This window comes from Lepidothrix coronata, unplaced genomic scaffold, assembly GCF_001604755.1.
Source record: "Lepidothrix coronata isolate B3197 unplaced genomic scaffold, Lepidothrix_coronata-1.0 Scaffold72, whole genome shotgun sequence".
Lineage (NCBI taxonomy): Eukaryota > Metazoa > Chordata > Aves > Passeriformes > Pipridae > Lepidothrix > Lepidothrix coronata.
Window position 1 is genome coordinate 2,621,570 of NW_016690252.1, and position 18,481 is coordinate 2,640,050.

Here is an 18,481-nt window from a genome sequence, read left to right on the forward strand (position 1 = left end):
TGAATGAACTCCCTTGCATCCATAGACATCAGGAATATTTCCACTTGTTCAGTTTTAGGATAATCACGCTGTTGTGCCTTTTCAAGGGTCTCTTTAGAAAAATCTGGAAAATTTTGCCCCAGGAAAAGATCACCCCTTGTCATTTTGTGTGCAGAAGAGTGGGGAAAGCGTATGTATTTAATTTTTTTAATTGAAAAATGTATCCTACTATCTCTACTTGTTACATGTAATTGATAACCAAAATGTATCCTTACTAATTGAACTGATTTGCTAAATTATTAAAAGCCTTTTAGAAGGTTCATCTCCACAATTCCAACCTGTTTGATATCAAAGTTGTACTGAAGCCTCAAAAGAGGCACTCCCTGGCTAAATTTCTTTATTCTTCAGTCAAATGCAAGTCAGAAGCCTCAGCACAGACCGTCTGGGTGAAATTTTACAGTCAGTTTATGCAAGAGGTTAAATGAGATCTAACGATTCTGTCCAGATCTAAACCGTATTCATTTCCTTTTAATCTAGGCAGAAACACTAGAAGAATGGCTAGTGCTCCAGTGCTTTGGCCTTTCCTCTCAAAGCCCAAACTTTAATAAGGGAACATTAGAGGCCCTAATAAAAACCACATTGCCTGGAATACCAAGGAAGAGTGTAGGATCACACACTGAGATGAAGGAGAGACAGGGGTAGATTCAGCTCACTGCAAACACCGGAGAATTTACTTGCATTCGGATTTGATTCTCTGTTGTGAGACGTGATTTTTGACCTCTGTTTTGCCTTAGGTGTCTCTGGTGTCTTTGAAGAGCTCTCTGTAAAGATACACTTGGTGTTCAGGGACGTCTATATCCTTGCACCCTTGTTTCTACCACAGTACCCACAGACCTCCATAGTGAGTGGCACGGTGGCATAACAGGCTGCCTGCCAGTCCTCTGTCCCTGAGGCATCTACTGAACCTAAGTTTCTTTTCCACTAGCAAACTTGTACACTAAAGGCAGCTGTTTGGCCCTGGGTGTGATCAAATCTGCCAACCACGTGGTGTGAGTGTGCAGGAGAATGGTCCTTGTCGAGAAGGAGGCCACGCTATTATTAGCTTAAGTTCTTGTGTATGTTATTCAAGATGTCACTTGCTTTGTCTCAGAGGATGTTTCACCAAAAGGAGCTTTGCTTGAAGGCCATCCTACTGTTTTCTCGCCCCAGGTAGATCCTAACTCCACAGCCCCTGACCTGATCGACTAGTTTCACTCCCAATAGTGCAACCCAGCACAATGAGGGTTTTTTTGCATCTCTGAAGACACTATATGAGAGCTTTGCATTCAGACAGTACATCTGGTCTTATCTTTAGAGAGTAATCTTTTAAGGAAAAGATGATCTCCATCAACTCAGTGTTGTACGGTGAACCTGGTGTGATGGTTCATGACTGATCTCCCAGGCACTGCCACAAGATAGATAGTAAATAATTAGATTTCTGATCTAGGTAGTAGAGAGCCTGCTTTGGTTTACTCTGATCTCTAAAGTCATTAAACTCATACTATCTTCATTCCCCCATGCCTGTGGTTCTGGCCCACTCTTTCACACCTCTTTTTCATTAGCTGTTCATAATAATAATAGTTATAGTCATTTTAGGGAAAAAAAAAAAAGAAGAATCCAAGAAAGCAACTCATCCAATGTACCTTACATTGTGGCAATATAATTTCGTGTTAATTGCATGCCTGCTTGGAAGTGTCAATATTTTGTGGTTTATAATCAATGCATTCTAGCCATTCATTAGTGACCCAAGAGATGGATAAAATAAAGATTTGGGGGAATTAATTACCATTCTTATGGCAGTGCATGGACAGGAATTATATTACTATGAATTCCTGCCTCATAGGTTTGATGCTACAAGAAAAGCATCCCCTCACCAAGATCAGTCCTAACATATTTAAGTTGCTTTTCTCTTATTTTTAACACTCCTCTAGTCCTTTGCATTGGGCAATCTTGTGGTATGAAAGAAACCTGCCTTGGCATGGAACATGTCCTCTTCAGCTTCCACAAGCACCAATAGGCAGCTTCTTTTACGGGAACAAGTTCGAATTGATTCCACTGTAAAAGTGTAAGGAATCAGCCCCATGAAGCTGTCTCCAACTATTTGGAAGAACATCATTATTTGGGGAGATTTTCAAAGGGAATATTTAGACACCCAAGGCCCATTGACTTTATGTGAGATTTGAGCAGTGAAATACATTTGACACTTTTGAACACCTCTATTTATCTAACCAAGTTACTTCTGTGGAACTAATTATTAGAGAGCCTGAGCACCTAATAATCTTTAATGCATGTATCCTTGCAGCACCAATATTATTTTATAGAAGGAAACTGGAGTCAGAGCAAGGTGTTAGGCCAATTTTACGTGTATATTCAGTCAAAGATAATAATAGTCACCAGATAGAAATGGAGTGAAAATAATAGGCTGACCCTAAGTAACCTCTTCAAGGTCGAGGAGAATATCTGTGGAAAGGCAAGAATTTAAGCCTCAGTCTTCCAAGCTGCAGTCTATTGCCCTGTGTAGAGCTTTCTTTTCCTCTGTGCAGGATCCAACTGCAAGACTGTCCTTAAAATTGAAAAGAAAGGAAACAGTTCCTCACTAATTGAAGCCAACTGTTTATCCTCCCTGGGGGAAAATGTTTCAGTGCAGTGCTGCCTTGAAAATTACCTTTCTACAAATGATATTACAAGGGGCCATATTCATTTTCTATCACAGATTCCAAAGCAAGCTGGTTTTAAAGATAAAAATATTTTTCTTAATTATGAAAACACATTTTAAAGACACTGATGTTGCACACTACTTTGAAGCTTTTGGGGTTTTTTTGAGTTTGCTTTCTGCTGGGAGAATGGGAGTGCTAGCAAACTGAAATACAAAAATACAAATGAAAATTGACTTTTAAAAGAAATTAAAATTGATCAGATTATCTCTATTGCTTGGGCTGGTTGGGATGCAACCCCTCCTATTCTTCCCCCGATGTTATGAAGCAAACACATTAATGGAGAAAGATGTCTTCTCTTTTTAGGACAATACCCCAACTTCTTCTACAATTCATAGTTTTTATATAGCAATTTTTACTCATAGATCTTACCCGGGATTTCAAAAAAGTCCGGTATCATCATTCATGTGATACAGATAGAAAACTGTGGAATGAAAAGGTGAAAGTTGCGATTCATCTTACCTCTCTTTAGGTGTCTAAAAGTGAGAATATCTAAATCTGAGTTAATTGTCACAGGTTCATTCCTGATTCAGTGAAGAAAGAGAGAAAGGACTTTGAAGTACCATTTATCCCATCTGTCTTAGGATGGGGTGAATCACAGTTTGAAGCACCTGTCTCCATGCACTGTCCACAGGAGGAGACTAGATGACTAACTTAGACAATATGCTTAGTATTTAGGTGCTAAAGCTAGGTAAAGTGAATCCTGCCTGAAAAAGCATTCTAAGAACAGTGCCATAGTAGCCTCATTCAACATTTCTTCTGTCTCTAAGTCTAAGGCTGCTAAGTGGCCCAGATTCTGAGTAAAAGAACTAGATACAGTTTACTCAGAGAGCTACATTATTTACATTTTCTGCCTCCCAAACTGATTTCACGTACACACTTGTAATATACAGAGAGAGGTTGGAAAATGCTGTGTGTGCCACGAAGAAAAGTTTTCTTGACCTCCAGCATTTCCAGAGCCTTGAAACTTCTTGAAAGCTGTGATAGTATAATCTAGGATCTCAGCAGGCAAGAGGCAAACCCCTTCTCACTGAAATTCCCAGTCAGAGAGGAGAGTTCAGTCTGCATCAAAACCGCAGGGTTGAGGCAATCTGTGTGCCAACAGCTGAGGGTACTGCCTATAGTCCAGACATTTCCTAGCTCCTACTGTCCAGAAAAACTCTGGATTACTCTAGGATCAAAGGTATTTTCAAGCCTGCAATAAACAAGTGACAGCTGAGAAGAAGCAGGCACACATCTTTATGTGCTGAAAACTGGACTCAACTTATTCTCTGCACAGCAGTGTAACTATATGAACTGTACCAGATCTGGAAACAATAATGTTCTCTATCCAGATTCAAGGTTTCAAAGGTGTTAAGGTACTTGACTGACGTTGATTACACTTGGGGTTAGATGAACAAACGAATACACATCAATTACATGTGTATGCCAGATGGGTGCAACTCTAAGTTCCCAGAAAGAATTGAAATTCAGAACTAGAGCAATGATGGCAAGCAGGAAAATAACTCTGGGTACCTTCTTATTTTTTCTTTGTTGTTAACTATAAAACATGCCTGTTTTTAAAATAAAGAAAAAAAACCCATACAACAGGAGTAAGGACAGCACCAAGCCCTCATATCTGATGCATTGGTGATGGTGTAGGGGATGTTAGTACAGCACTCAAGAGCCATGCTTGGGCTCAGAGTGAGAATGTTTTGATTTTCTTCGAATGTGAGACCAAACACACAGGGAAGAAGCTTGGAAAATCTCAACAAGCAAATTAAATCTCTAAGGTGTGAGCATCATTCACCCATACTGTATTCAACATCAGGCATAAAAATGGCCTATATGTTTATTTTCTCCCAAATTCTTCTTTGAAAGAACAGCAAAATATGTCTTATGTTTTTTAAAGAAATGTCTGTGTAACCATAACAACAAGTTAATCAATGGAAAAAGTACATAATAAATGGCTTGTTATTTCGACTCTTTTTTGAGACAGGTCATTAGAAACTTCATTTGTCTACGCAGATTGCACTTATTCAGCTATATTCTAATAAAATGCACATTGCTTTCAATAAAGGGAATGCATTTGCTATTGATGTGCTATAAACTACTATACAGAGAGGTGTTATTATATTCCTGTGTAATAACAAGCCAATTACAGTGATCAGCAAAACCTTTACAATAAAGTCAATGCACGAGGAGTGATTATCATAATGCATTCTAACTGTTCAGTGCCATAAATGCTTTGCAATTAATTGTGGAGTGTATCTATAAATGTATTATTAATGCTGTATAAAAACCCATTGACAAGCAACTTTTACATTAAAAAAAAGATACTGGGATTGTTATATGTCCCTGAGTTCACCTAGGAGGTTGAGATGTATTTACAAAGGTAGGATTTTTTTATAGGGTTACATTTTTTATTTTCTCCACTCTTCTCCTCCTACCACTTCTTCCATTTTTGCCTTGCTATTGAAAAAAGTCCAAATATCACACTGCGGTGTGAGGGCCCTCAATCACTTGATTTTTGGCCCTGTATCGATCATTCTGGGCACAGCTACAGGCTTCCACTGGTGTCTTAACCCTATGGCACTGACAGCCTGACATGCACGAGTGCCAAAGGCACTAGCCACAAAAAATGAGCAAATTAAAGCATATCACAACCTAAGCAGGTAATAAAAGAAGGGCGTGAAGGAGAAGATAATCAAAGTTACATAATTGATCAAAAGTTTTGTCTTAGCAAGAAGCAGAACTGATATCAAAACCTCAAGGCAATAAGCATAAGCTCACCAATCTCTCCCCAGGCTCTGCTCTGGTCTCTCCTCCTTCCTGTCAAATTGTTAGGTTACAGATGCTTTATGAAAAATGTGCAGTGTGATTTTGTTTTATTTTTTTTTCTTTTCCTTTTATTCCCTTGATTTTAAAAGGTTGTCCTTAGGACATGTGCTAGAACACAATGTCCTGTGGATCTTTTCCAGTTCCTATTGATGGGCACACTTCCATCGATTTCAATCACGATGGAAAGGGCAGACGTGAACAAAAGTTTGATGTCCCTTATATTCTTTCAGCAGTTGAGTATGGAATGGAGCACATCAGCCTTCAGCAGAGTCATCAAATATAAAACACTACACATGAGGATCTGCCGGAGCCTTTTTTCTCCCCCAGAACTGAGTTTTACCAGAGAGCGGAAAGCATGAATGGGGTCACCCAGGGCTACTTTGAATTAACTGATGCATTTGCATGCTGGTACATTCTGTCTGCTTGAAAATAGAGCCTTCTGAGGACAACAGGGTGTCAGCTGTCAGTAGGGTCATGCAGTCCTGAAATTCCACAATAAACCAAGAGATTTTCATTTCCCATTGATGTAATCAGTTCCACAACCAGCTACAGCTAGAAAGAGAAGATTTTTGTGAGAACTAAAATGCTCTTTCTAGATGAAGTTTATCTTAGGCCTAAAGGAAAAACACCACAGATTTTAACAGATGTTCAGACCTGAAATAAAATTCAATGGACATGTTCTCTTTGAACTCAACAGCCTTGGATGTTGTTGTAGAAAGATGGTTAACACACAACAGGATCTAAAGCTTGGGTTTGCTTTCACCTGAATTGGCAGAAAGAAAGACTGTTAAAATCTAAATGAGTTTTTTGATCCTGCCCTGGACCTTATCCTTTCCTATTCCATGGGAAGGACACCAGGACATATAGGGCAGAAGAGTCCAGATTGATGCTCAAGACTGTGGGATGCCTTAAGTGGCTGTTGTGGTCCTGGGTCCAGCTCTTTCCCCAGCTTTTGACTATACAAACAGACAGGTAAACATGTTTCAAGGCATTGACATCTCTCCTAATACTACAGCATGTCCAACAGCCAATCCTCAGGAACGCCACCCTGTCAGTGACACCGAGGTTTTCTGCTGGTCTTGACATTTCCCCAGCCTTTAAGGCAAGAAACCTGCCTCCCAGTTTAATATCAAAGTCTTTTCTTAGGTTCTTGTTTTTTCTTTTTTTTTTTTTTTTTCCTTTGACTCACGAGCTCATCTCCATTTCTGGTGGATTTTTTAACAGAATATTAGTTTATTTTTAAACAATCATTCCTTCTCTTTGCCCTCCACACAGAGATACTGCAACTCATTATCAGTGTATAATATTGGATATGCAATTAATCAAGAAAAAATATTTAGGTTTGGGTGTGATGGTGCCTCCTGGAAGAAGGGTCAAAACCAGCTGATAATGTTTGGGACAAACCTCTGGAGGAGGGCATGTATGAGACTTAAGAGGAGGATTTCACATGGAGTTAAAAATCACCTTTCAAATTGCAAGGAACGACAAGAAGGGAGAGAGATACTGTTTAAACTGTTGTGCACACCAAGGGAAAAAAATGGGAATATGAGACCTAGGTGTGGTAAATGTTTTTTCTAGAGGTCTTAAGTCCAGACACCACAAAATGTGAATTGAGGAGCTGTTGCTGTCCAGCTAGTAGTCAGCATTGCCATTGCAATGTTGTCAGTGAAGGCTGGCATTCCTGTGTTGTGGGACTTTTGCAAGTTCCTGTCTGTGCCATTCTCTACCTCAGCTATAGAAGATCAAGTTACATCATATTGTGCTCATGATGATGTTTGAAGAGATAATGGAGCTGTGAGAAGGGAGAACATTATCTGCTTCCCTAGATTGTTTCCCAGTGTTGCCTGCTAAATGGGCATGGAGATAATAAAAGAAAAAAAGATGAGCAGTTGAAGAAAAAGCTGTGGCAAGCCACACAGAGGTGGGTTGTGTGGATTACCACCTCGAAACTGGACATTCCCTCAGCCTGCTCTCCAGGCTCTGGGGTGGGAAGTCTTTTAAAGAATCTCAGCAAAGGCAGAAGATAGGGAACCACTGGCAAAGTTTCTTCCACGGAGGTTGATGTTACAGGCAACATGTGGCTCAGAAATAAGGAAGAGATGAGAATTACAAAGGTACAACTCCAACATGTTTATACCCCAGATTCAGGATTTCTTGGGTGCTGCCATAGCCCAACCTTCAGCAGAGCAGAAGAGATGATGATGAGCTCTGTCAAGATTGCTCTCTCCTTACTTACCCTTCCCTCTCTTCTTCAGACTTTTCTGGTCTGAAGGTCTAAGCAAACAAACCTACTCTTTACAAAGGGCTTCCAAGGAAGAAGGAAATCATCCCATGCAGCATTGTTATACTGGTGTGAAGCCAACAAAGCTGAAAGAAACCAGTCTTGCTTGACTGCAGCTCCTAAATAGACCTGGATCTGGCTGGTACCTGTGTAGGAAACCTCCTGAGAGGTTTTGACCATCTACACAAGCCTTGGAATTCTGATCAGTTAATGTCAAATAATTACTGGGACCTTGGGCTGTGTTTGTCACAAACTACCTTGCCACCTGCAGCAGAGAGCTAGTGAGCTAGAAAAGACCTGGATGAAACAAGAATTAGACTTAGACTTTTGTCCCAAATGCAAATAGAGCTTAGAAACTGTGGAGAGGCCATTCTGATCCCATCATTGTTACTAAGCTGAAGGCATAAAAAGAAACAGGTCATAGTGCATGAGCAAGGCACCACTGTTTTACTGTTAACTGTAATTGAGTTCTTGAACATTTTGCTCTGAATCTGGAATAAACCATAACCAAACAGATAGATTCAGAGCCTGCAGGTCAAGTAACAGGTGGAGAAATGGAACAAGCTTGTTGAAATATGAAGTCCAAGCCTTCTAGCTGCGAAACAGCAGACAAAAAACCAGTTAATTTGCCTCCCTCAAACATGCACAAAAACAATCTACCTGAAAGCATAAACACAGATAGAAGCTTTAGTAGATTTCTTGCATGCAGAAAGCACTGCAATATGATGCATCACAGCCTCTCCTGTAAATCTCTCAACACCCTCTCTGCAGGACACTGAACCCTAAACTCTAAATCACTTTCTACTTTTCCTTTCTATTTTCTTTAGTCCAGGAACCTTCTGTTTCTCTTCCACAAGATGCTGGAGGACCTCAAAACCCACTGTGAAGTGCCTCTTGGTAGTGACATTAACACTGGGTCTGGGCAGCACACCATGTGCATCTTTGCATGCCTTCCTTTACAGACTTTCCTCTGTCCTTTGAGAGGAATGTGGGAGCAGTGGAGCATCTAAGCATTGCTAACGGACTGCAACTAGAGCAGCAGGAGAGTCCTTTCCTTTTAAAAAATGTTACTGCCTGTACAACGTAGTGGGACCTCAGGGCTGCGTTTATCATAGGTTAACCCTGCCAGCTGCAGTGAGAGTTGTCTAGTGAGAGCTGGAGATATTGTGGATAAAATAAGAAATGGCTCCAAACTTTTGCCCCAAACCACAAAACAGACTTGAAATCTTTCTCTGAGTTTGAGAAACTTTAAGACATGGATATCTACAGGCTGTTTTTAGAGCTGTACATGAGACAAGGAACCAAGAAAAAACAACTTCACCAAGATGAAAATAATAGAGAATTCTAACAGTTTAATTGGGATATGTGATGTTCAAAATTTTAATGTGGACTTACAACTTACATCTCTAAAAATATGTAGGAATAACTAATCTCTGGCAAAATAACTTCCATATAGTGAAGTCAAAATTTGACCAAAACAAAGGTCAATAAGAATTTTTAAGATATCCTTAATAAAGCTAGAATTACACTGTGATTTTTCAGAACAAAATAATGAATTGTTCCCTTTTTATCATATTCTATCAATTCCACTACACCTAAAGTCTCTGTAAAATCGCAAAGGACTCTGAATTTCTGATCGGGTATTTGAGGCTTCATGAAGCATTTTGTGGAAGGAGTAGCCCTATGAAACATTTTGTAGCTTGACTATACAACACATATGCACAAACAGGATGGAATGTAAATTGCAAAATTTTCCCATTAATTTAGACTGTTTCCCTAGAGAAATATATTGAGGACACATTCATTTCTAGTTCCTGTAAGATTAGGCAAATGTAAATAATGACAGTTTTTGTTGAAAAGTTTTTCACTCTTTGTCTTGCTCCAATATGGAGATTAACCAAAAAAATAACAAACCAGGCAAAACTAATAAGAGGTGCTCAGCATTTCCATTTTGGAGGGTTGAGTGTAATTTGTGCCAAGCAACATTTTGAATTCTTCCTCAAACCTAGATGGCCTGATACTCTAAATTCTTGCTCACACACACTAAATGATAACATGCTATTTTGGTTCAAGCAAGAATCAGTACACAGGAAGGGTTAAAGACTGACAAAATCCAGACTCCAAAAGAACAATAAGAAAAAGGGCTGAGCAGAATCTGAGTGAGGGAGAAAATAAATTTGGGATTCTCATCACCTTCTAACTGTGGCAGAACTTGCTGGAAAATTCAACGATTAATGTTTTAGCAAAATGCAAGTATTTGCCCGTAAGTAAAACACAATATCACTTCCTCAAGAATACTGCTCACGACTTTCAGTAAAAACCTCCTTGCAAACTACAGTTTCAAAGAGCACTGCATTCTTTCATTATCACTGTGGTCTGGCACCAAAATTCCTCATCATTCAGGAGATAGAGGTGTATTCAGAGCATGGACTTTGGGCAGACCAAAATACTCATGCTGTGCAGAAGAACTCCTTTGTCTTCCAAGCCCCGCTCTTCCCTCATGTCCCAACCCAATACTCGGACAGGGTATAATAAGCTACAATTTAAGTTTCTTTGTTGTTGACGTTGACCTTTATCTTGCAGCCCTAATGAAGTCTTTTGATGTGCTCCTAAGATACACGGCCTCCTTTTTAGCATTCTGTTTGCAGAGCCTGCTTTAACCGGTGGGCTCTTGAAGAACGTAAGTTTTCATACAATGCCTCCCTTGGGTGCCAATTGTTCTTTTCTCCCATAGTTGCCCTTGAGTCATGCCGTCCTGAAACATCACCAGCCCAGAAGCAGCTTGTCAGTGGGGAATTAGGACAACGTGTCTTTCACACCAATGATGAGCACACCCGTTTGGCCTCTGCATTGTGACCACCACCGACAGAAGCAATATGGGAGCAGACTGGATGGGAAAAGATGAGGTTTGTGCAAGATGGGGAGATAATTAGCTAAAACACAATAGGGAGGGAACCACTGGTGTGACGGATAATGTGGAATCAAACTGCCACTGGAGCCCTTTGCAGTTCAAACCACCATCCCTTAAAGCAGCTGCTCTTAGCAAAGGATTTTGAAAACCCTTCCCAGAAAGCCAGGCATGTGTTCTCTATTACTGATTTGCATTTAAAAAAAAAAAAAAAGAGTGATTGGGAGCTACATACCCTGTAGGCGCACTAAGCAAATTGGCCAGCCTAATTATTATTTTTTGGTATGTCTAATTAAATAGACAAAAGGCCCTCCCTTAACTCTCGCTGTCGGCACGAGCTCCACTGGAATGTGCATAATGTCCCCTCATTTGCCCAGGCAGCTGAGCCTTTCCCTTTTCCCCTAGGAGACTGGCGTTGACAACCGCCCATGGCTTACCCAGTCCTACTCAGACTCAGCCAGATCATCAGACAGGGAGGGAAAAGGGGGAAATTGACCTGGTTCTGCTAAAAACTACTGGACAGTGCTGCACAATGTGATATGCCTTTTTTGCAGGTTAGAAATATGCCGTGGTCCTTCAAAGCAGAACTCGCCATCCCAGATCGCATCAGATACTTTCTGCCCAGTATTGGCCAAATTCCCTCAAATTTTCTTTAAGGGGGGGCTCCAAAACTGCAGTATTTATCCCTGAGATTTCTAGTGTTTTCCCAGCACTCAGTTCCTCTCCTGCTCTGCAATTACATGACACCACAGCCCTTCCTTACAGAGCCTCTCTCAACCTGCTGGTTTTGCCACTCCATAACACCAGCCCTTTAACTACAAGCTACATACAGTCTTCCAATGACTTGAGTCACTGGAGAGTTTCAGCCTCACACTGACACAGTCAAAGCCTCTGGAATCCACAGCTTTCAAATAGAAAGAGAACATGGTGTCTTCTCTCTGTGAGGCATTTTACTCCTTTTAAGTAGTTGTTGCTGGAGATTTCCACAAATGCCAGCACAAAGATAGTCATCTCACAAATGAGGAAGAGTTTATATTTATGGTGGAAATTGAAAAGTTTTCAGACATCTATAAGCCACATCATTACTAAATGACAAACCTTACTCCCACATTTATCTGATGCATAAGCACTAGAGGTTTTTATTGCATAGATGAGGAAAAGCCTCTCTATTTTTTCCCAAAGAGATAGGGATAGAGAGGAAGGAAACATGTCATTATATATGTGCGTGTATATATATAAATGTACAGATACAAGAAAAAAAATAGCGGATGGTAATTTATCCAGCATAACAGACCATCTCACACTTTCTCAGTGAGCTCTGTGTTTGATCTGACAAACAGACTCCTATTAGAAGAGTACAGTGAAGTATCACCACATCAGTTCAGGTTGAAAACCTTTTACAGGAAACACCTTATCACTGGTGATCTATTGAACAATCACTTAACAAAGCCTTCCAAATCCACTGTGCAGGATGGAAAAGCAAAAGACCAGCTCCTGATTTCAGCTACACCTGTGCAAATCCTGAATAACTCCCCGGGTCTGAGAGAAGTCTTCAGTTTCCACAACAGGTTTATCCAGATAAGCTGATACAGGTGCAGAAAACTCTGCCAGCTCAGAATTTGCTTTTTCCAAAAGCAGAATTGCTTCAGTGCAAGCAGAAACAACACGGTCAGAGAAACCATAAAATATCTGCTTTATCTTAACCAAATTAAACACCTCTGCAGCTCAGCACAATGTAGGTCTGAAAAAAACCACATTGCTGTCACTGCTGTTAAACTTTGTTAAGTCAGTGCCTGATGCTTCACTTCTTAACGAGGCAGTTATTTGTTTCTCAGGCAATCGCTGGCACCTGCCTGCCTTTTAAAATCAAATAATAATTGAATATGAGGAAAGTGAGATGAAGTAAAGGAGATTTAATAAAGAGAATCTTTGCTGCGGAGGGAATTTCTTTGGCAGTGATTACGTTACTAATTGATCAGCACATTGCCTGAGAGAAGCCAGAGACAACAATTATACTTAGCACTGTGGCTGAAAGCAATGCAGTCAACTACCTCCTCGGCTTTCGCTGTCCGCTGGTTTCACCTGGATCGGTCTGTTCATCTGCAAGGAAGAACAAAGAGAAACACGTAATTAATGGAGGAATCAAACATTCATATACAGAAGCTTGTTTTGTTTTTTTACCAAATGTCATAATTAGCACCAGAATGTACTCCACAAGGGGGAGGGGGGAAGCAATTAGTAAACAAAGAAGTAACCATGGAGCAAAGGCTGCTGCTTGGTCTGAGGTAAATAAATCAGTGTCACTCCATTTACCTGACAGGAGCTCTGTCACATTAGGAGAGGGATCTGACTCATTTCACACAGGTCATGAAATTTTAAACATAACTTTTAAAATTTCTAATAGTTTCTTCTGGAAACACTACTGTGCGAGAGTAGAAGTGCCTTGTCAGAATATCAGGATCAGTGAGACTTTAATTGCAAAGATTTCTTGAGGTTGGCATGATGAAAAGAAAATTGAAAAGTGAATTCCACTTCTACTGTTAGCTCAGTTGGATAGTCACCTGTAACATAGCAGACGCCATTTCACATTTGGGGAGTGGGGTTTGAATCTGATTTGTCTACATGCTGCAGGAGTGTTGGATACTGTGATTTTTTTGGTGGAGTAGAGGACAGGATATAAGTAAAGATTTCTCCCTCTGTTACTTTTTCAGGTATGTTCTTCCTTTCTCACATCAGAATATAAATAAGCATAAAAAACCTTGCCACTGTGCTGTGAATAGGACTTCTGTTATCAAAATTATCCCTTTGGCATTCAACAAAAGCATCAGGGACCATCACTATCCCCAGAGCTGCTCACTCTCAGGAGGGCAACAGATGTCTACAATGGAGTTCATTGGCAGTGCCTACATGATGTGGGTGTCTGATTAGCAGGGGTGAGGCTGTACCCCTCCTGTCAGTAGCCAGAGATGCAGATTGGATCAGAAACAGCTGAGATTTTAATCTGAAAACTCTTCTTCGCCTCTTACTCCTTGTCACATACGCTGTGCAGAAGGACTATTCAAAATATCGTTCTATGTGTGACCATGTCTGAGTGGAATGAAAATATCTTTTAGATTTTTCAACCAACAAAGAAAGTACAAGTTCAAACAAGTATCACAAGGAGCAGAAGGTCAGAAGACAATAGGAATCTCCCAACATATGTCTTCCCAAATAAAGTTGGATCACAAATTGGCTGATGAATGTCACAGGGTGCCTTCAGGGGATACTAGTCATCCCTTATTTGTGGCTAATCACAGTTGGGTAGCAAGGCCATTAGTTTTACTCTTCCTCTGTCCCTGCCCCCCTTAATTCCCTGTTTTTAAAATTTTTTCTTTTTTTTTTTTTTTGAAAGTAGTTCATAATAACTCGGATTTATTCTAATTGCTCTGCACACATATTTAGTAATAACAAGTTATCAAGCTGGCTGACAAGTAGGTTAAGATGATGAAAAGCCTAGCAGATCCTGCTGCACTGTTGTCTCTGGAGGAAAATGTACTTATCCATAAACTGACTACAGTTAGACTCACTCTGGGAGAGAAGGATCAGTGGCTCCAGACACTACTGAGCAGTTTCTGCTCTGCTAAAACCAACAGAGGATCTGGTACCAGATAAAGCTTGTATCAGCCCCTGCTTCTGCAGCTGTACAGACCCATCACTCACATAGGTATCACAAGATATTAGCAGGGCCAGAGGCAATATATTTAGCAGCAGCAGGACAGACATCCTGCCATAGGGCTCCTGTAACATGTAAGCCGTTAGCTAGTACAGACATTTAAAGATCTGACATCACAGAGATGAGGAGGGTAATTTATGTCATGTAACTCCAAACGTACAAAAACTGTAATTTTAAGCCACTCTTAAGCTGGCGTCTGAAATGAAAAGGATGTATGGTCTTCTGAAGTGCCTGTTCCTTTCTGGTGATCACAAAGATAGTCTATGCATCTAGGTGACTTTCACCTTTATTGGACTTATGCCAGATGAACCCCATCTTGGCTCTCATGTGCAGGATAATGAAGCCAAATTGCCCCGTTACTTCCCTCAGCTACTCAACCTCTGTGACTGGTTTGTGTTTGTAGCAGGTTGGTGTTGACACCGTCCACATACCAAGATCTGACTTTTGACACTTGCACTCCTGTTACATATTATGTGTTCCTAATGTGGTCCTGATAGCTAATCTAACTCCTGTGGTCAGAGGAGGGTGGTCAGAGGCCCCTGGTGCTCACTCCACGGCAGCCAGAACCTGCATTCCAAGCAGCCAGCAAGAGAAATAGTCATGGTAGACAGGAATTTATAGATGTGCAGCACATAGACCTTGAGAGACAAGGTCGTGACTCCAAAATGGACACAGCCTTGTGACGCAGAACACCCCATAAATCTACCAACATAGGTGCTGATCTGAAGAATGTTAAAGTCTATGAAAATTCCCGCTGAACTCGAGTAAGCGCTGGAGCCAATCTTTAGAAAAACAAGACAGAGCTCTTCCCACTTGTTGAGTTGGATGTGATCAGCTTGCAAAAGGCAGAGAAGATCATCAGATTTTTTGGCAAAAATTAAAGGACACAAAATTTTTGGGGGGAAGTAGGTTTGTTTGACTGGTTTTGGTTTGGTTTGGTTTTTTGGGGGGTTTTCGGGGTTCTTTTGGATTGGGGCATGAGAAAAAGAAGACAATCCCCAAGAGGAAAAAAAAAAGAGAAAGGGAATGAGTATCCAACAGAGGAACTAAAAACTGGGGGAATTAATAAGTAAAAGCCTAGCGTAATTTAATGTACACTATGATTTATACCCTTGACAATTTCTTTACAGACCAGAGAGAAAGTGCTGCCTGCACAGAGCCCATAATACAAATTGAGATCATCTTGACATGAAAGACACCAATTATAGGGAGAAACACTGAGAGGAAAATAATTAAGTTTCCTCTCTCCATCTATGGAAATTTTTTTTTTTTTTTTTTTATACAGACACTCCGGGAGCAAGGAGCTGCCACAGGGACCAGAAAAAGGCTAAGTGGGGAAATAAAATGGTAGAAAGATGTAGCTTTCCCAGTCTGGGAAAATGCCTTCTTGAGGAGAAGGGAATTTAGAGCTTCAAGCTCCCTGTATATTCTTCATCCGGAAATTGCCATGGGTTTAATGAAATGAAACCAAAGCAGTCTTCTGCAGAGTTTTTGGGGAATACTGAAATGGACATCTTTAATATCTGTCCTGTCATGATGTACCCTGCGAGTATGATAGAAGAAATCAGGCAGCAAATCTGAATTATACCATGGAAGTCCACATGGGATCATAGGAATTACAGATGTGGCTGTAAGGTTTTTGTTGCACCCTGCCTATAGAAGACTTCAAAAGAGGTTTGGCAACATGAGAAAAGAACTGGGTAGGCTAAGCCAGCATTTGATCTAACAGATGGAGTGGATGTAATCTGTTAGGCTTTCCTCTAGGATGTGTTGCACTTCTGTTCATTCAGTGGTCACTCTTTCCTCTGCCCATGGATCCTCTCTGTGCTCTCCTTTGAAATATGATCATGGTTCCCTATGCGGTATCATTCCTATTGGGCTGCCACTGCAAAAGAAGGATACCGTTTTACCATTAGTTAACCCAAAAAGTGTTTATCTCCTCTTTAGCCTCTCTCTCAATCTTTAGGACTTGACTAAAATTTTTTATTGTCTACATAACATGAAGATGCCTGACTTTAAGGAACCAGAATGCTCAATAGATATGAAATCATTATAAATAAGGACAATGTGTATCCTCATTCATTTTTCAAAATCTTGTTTGGTCAAAAATTTGCTTTGAAGTGCCTCTCTCAACAGCAATTTTGTAGCAAAGATGAGCTGAGAGGCACTGGGGCACAAAGAGGTTTAGGCAAGTGCCAAAAAAAATAATTTAGGTGTTTGGTTACATATGACAGACCCAGTTTTCCAAGAGGTGGCAAGCAGGTGGCAAAACAGGGGTTTATTCACAATTGTGTTCCCAATGTGGGCTCAGGAAAAGCCTGTTACTTATGCTCCACATCTGTACTGGGAACTGTGGGTACTGGGTACCACTGCAGCTGTGAATCAGTCCCTTTCAGGAAGGGGGGGGGGGTTGTACGTCCTTTTCCCACAAGTGCCATAAATGTTTGGGTTTATGGAGAAGTCAGAATTTCACATGCATCACACTTCTCATTTTACTTTGATACTTTACACATTCATCTCTGCTGAAAACTGCCTTTACTATCACTTTTGCATACCTTGGACAAGATGATCCTACTTGTTACACTTCATACCCTTCAATTTGGCTTTTTCTTCCTTTTTTTTTTTTTCCCTAAAACCAACCCATTCAAATCATGCCAGATATCACCATCTCACACCAAATTGCCACTGCCCCACCTACCCCCACTCCAATTCTCCCAGCAAGTAGAAACACAACATCATTTTTCATGTCCAATTACAGCCACTGTGGTGCCACTGTTAAAAGACAGCGCAGGTACTCCTGTCAAAAAGGGTTTGAGTTACAAGAAGCGATGAATTATAGCAAGCCCTTTTTCAATTCTCCACAGAAATGAAATGTCAGAGCTTGCTGCTGTATTTTTCTCAGCACCATCAGCTACAGGCCACTGCAGGAATTAGACAGGGGACAGACGCTTTTCTGCATCATGATTTTTCTTTTCCTAAGGTTGTCGTTTTCTCCCCCACCAACCCTCTTCTTCTCCCTCTGGCTTTGATATTAATTTAGAGGAGGTAGAAGGATCACCTGGGAAAGAAGAGTGTGAAGCAGAGACAGCTGATTTCTCACCGTCTCCATCTTTCTTCTTCTCACTGTTCCTACTAGTCCTTTCTTTCTTTTCTCACTCCGTTTTTCATTGCTCATCAATATATCTGGTGTTTCTAGCTAAGACTAAGACTCTACCAGGCTTGGGAATGGACAAATGCAGAGATTAAAAAAAGAAGAAAAGGAAAAAAAAATCAAAAAGCATGGAGATATACTGAATAGCTTAAAATGTGATCTGAGATGGGAAGGAAAGGTGAGGAGATAAGGAGAGTACTGAAGATCACTGAAATGTCAGTTATGGTTAGAAAGAGCATATCCAAGAAGAAGAAAGCTATACTGGAGATAATCTGCTGATTATGCTTAAGGATTACAAAATTTCAGGAGAAAAAAGGTTATTCTAGAGCTTATATGTTTTATAAAACTGTGGAAGATGATCCTGGTAATCATTTGGATAATAATGAATAGCCTTTCCACCACTCCTTAGAGGGCTTAAAAAATTTGAATTCTCCCTGAGAACAGATTGGGTCTTTGATTTGTATAAAAATCTGTGATGAAAGGAATTCTGCTGTCCATATTTCCTGAAGTTCCCAAAAAGTGTAAAAAGTAGAGGTGCTACTCCACTGGCCTTCTGGGTGACTTTGGACACATCATTACCTCTTTCTTAGCTCTTTCTTCTCTACAATAAAGATAAAGTTACCATAATGTACCATGAAGGTGGTTGATAAAAAAAAAATGTATCTAAAGTCTAGTGTTAAATAGAAAAGGAAACAATCATCCAGTTTTTTCTACGCCTGAATTACGTGAACATTATGGGGGCAAATGACAAACTCTTCTTGCTCACTGATGTTCTGTTGTGTTTGGTATTTTTCAGGCAGCAGCCCCCTAAATCAATGCTGTGACCTAATCATGAAGAATAGGATGCTGATGTGAGCTAGGAGATCTTAGCAAATGC

At 40.4% G+C, this 18,481-nt stretch overlaps 1 protein-coding gene across 15 annotated transcripts in view; it reads right to left on the minus strand.

Moving 5' to 3' along the window:
* Positions 1 to 18,481, minus strand: part of CELF4 (CUGBP, Elav-like family member 4) — a 703,503-nt gene that overhangs the window by 293,442 nt on the left and 391,580 nt on the right. For 14 of the 15 annotated variants that reach the window (XR_001875510.1, XM_017819033.1, XM_017819034.1 and 11 more), the window contains one exon: positions 12,793 to 12,841. Coding sequence is in view for 14 of the 15 variants with exons in the window: in XM_017819033.1 (XP_017674522.1) it covers positions 12,793 to 12,841 (49 nt within the window). In the remaining variant the exon portion in view is untranslated. Of the gene's footprint in view, positions 1 to 12,792; positions 12,842 to 14,884; positions 14,904 to 18,481 lie in introns of those variants that run through there. The other variant, XM_017819043.1, reaches the window with a different exon arrangement.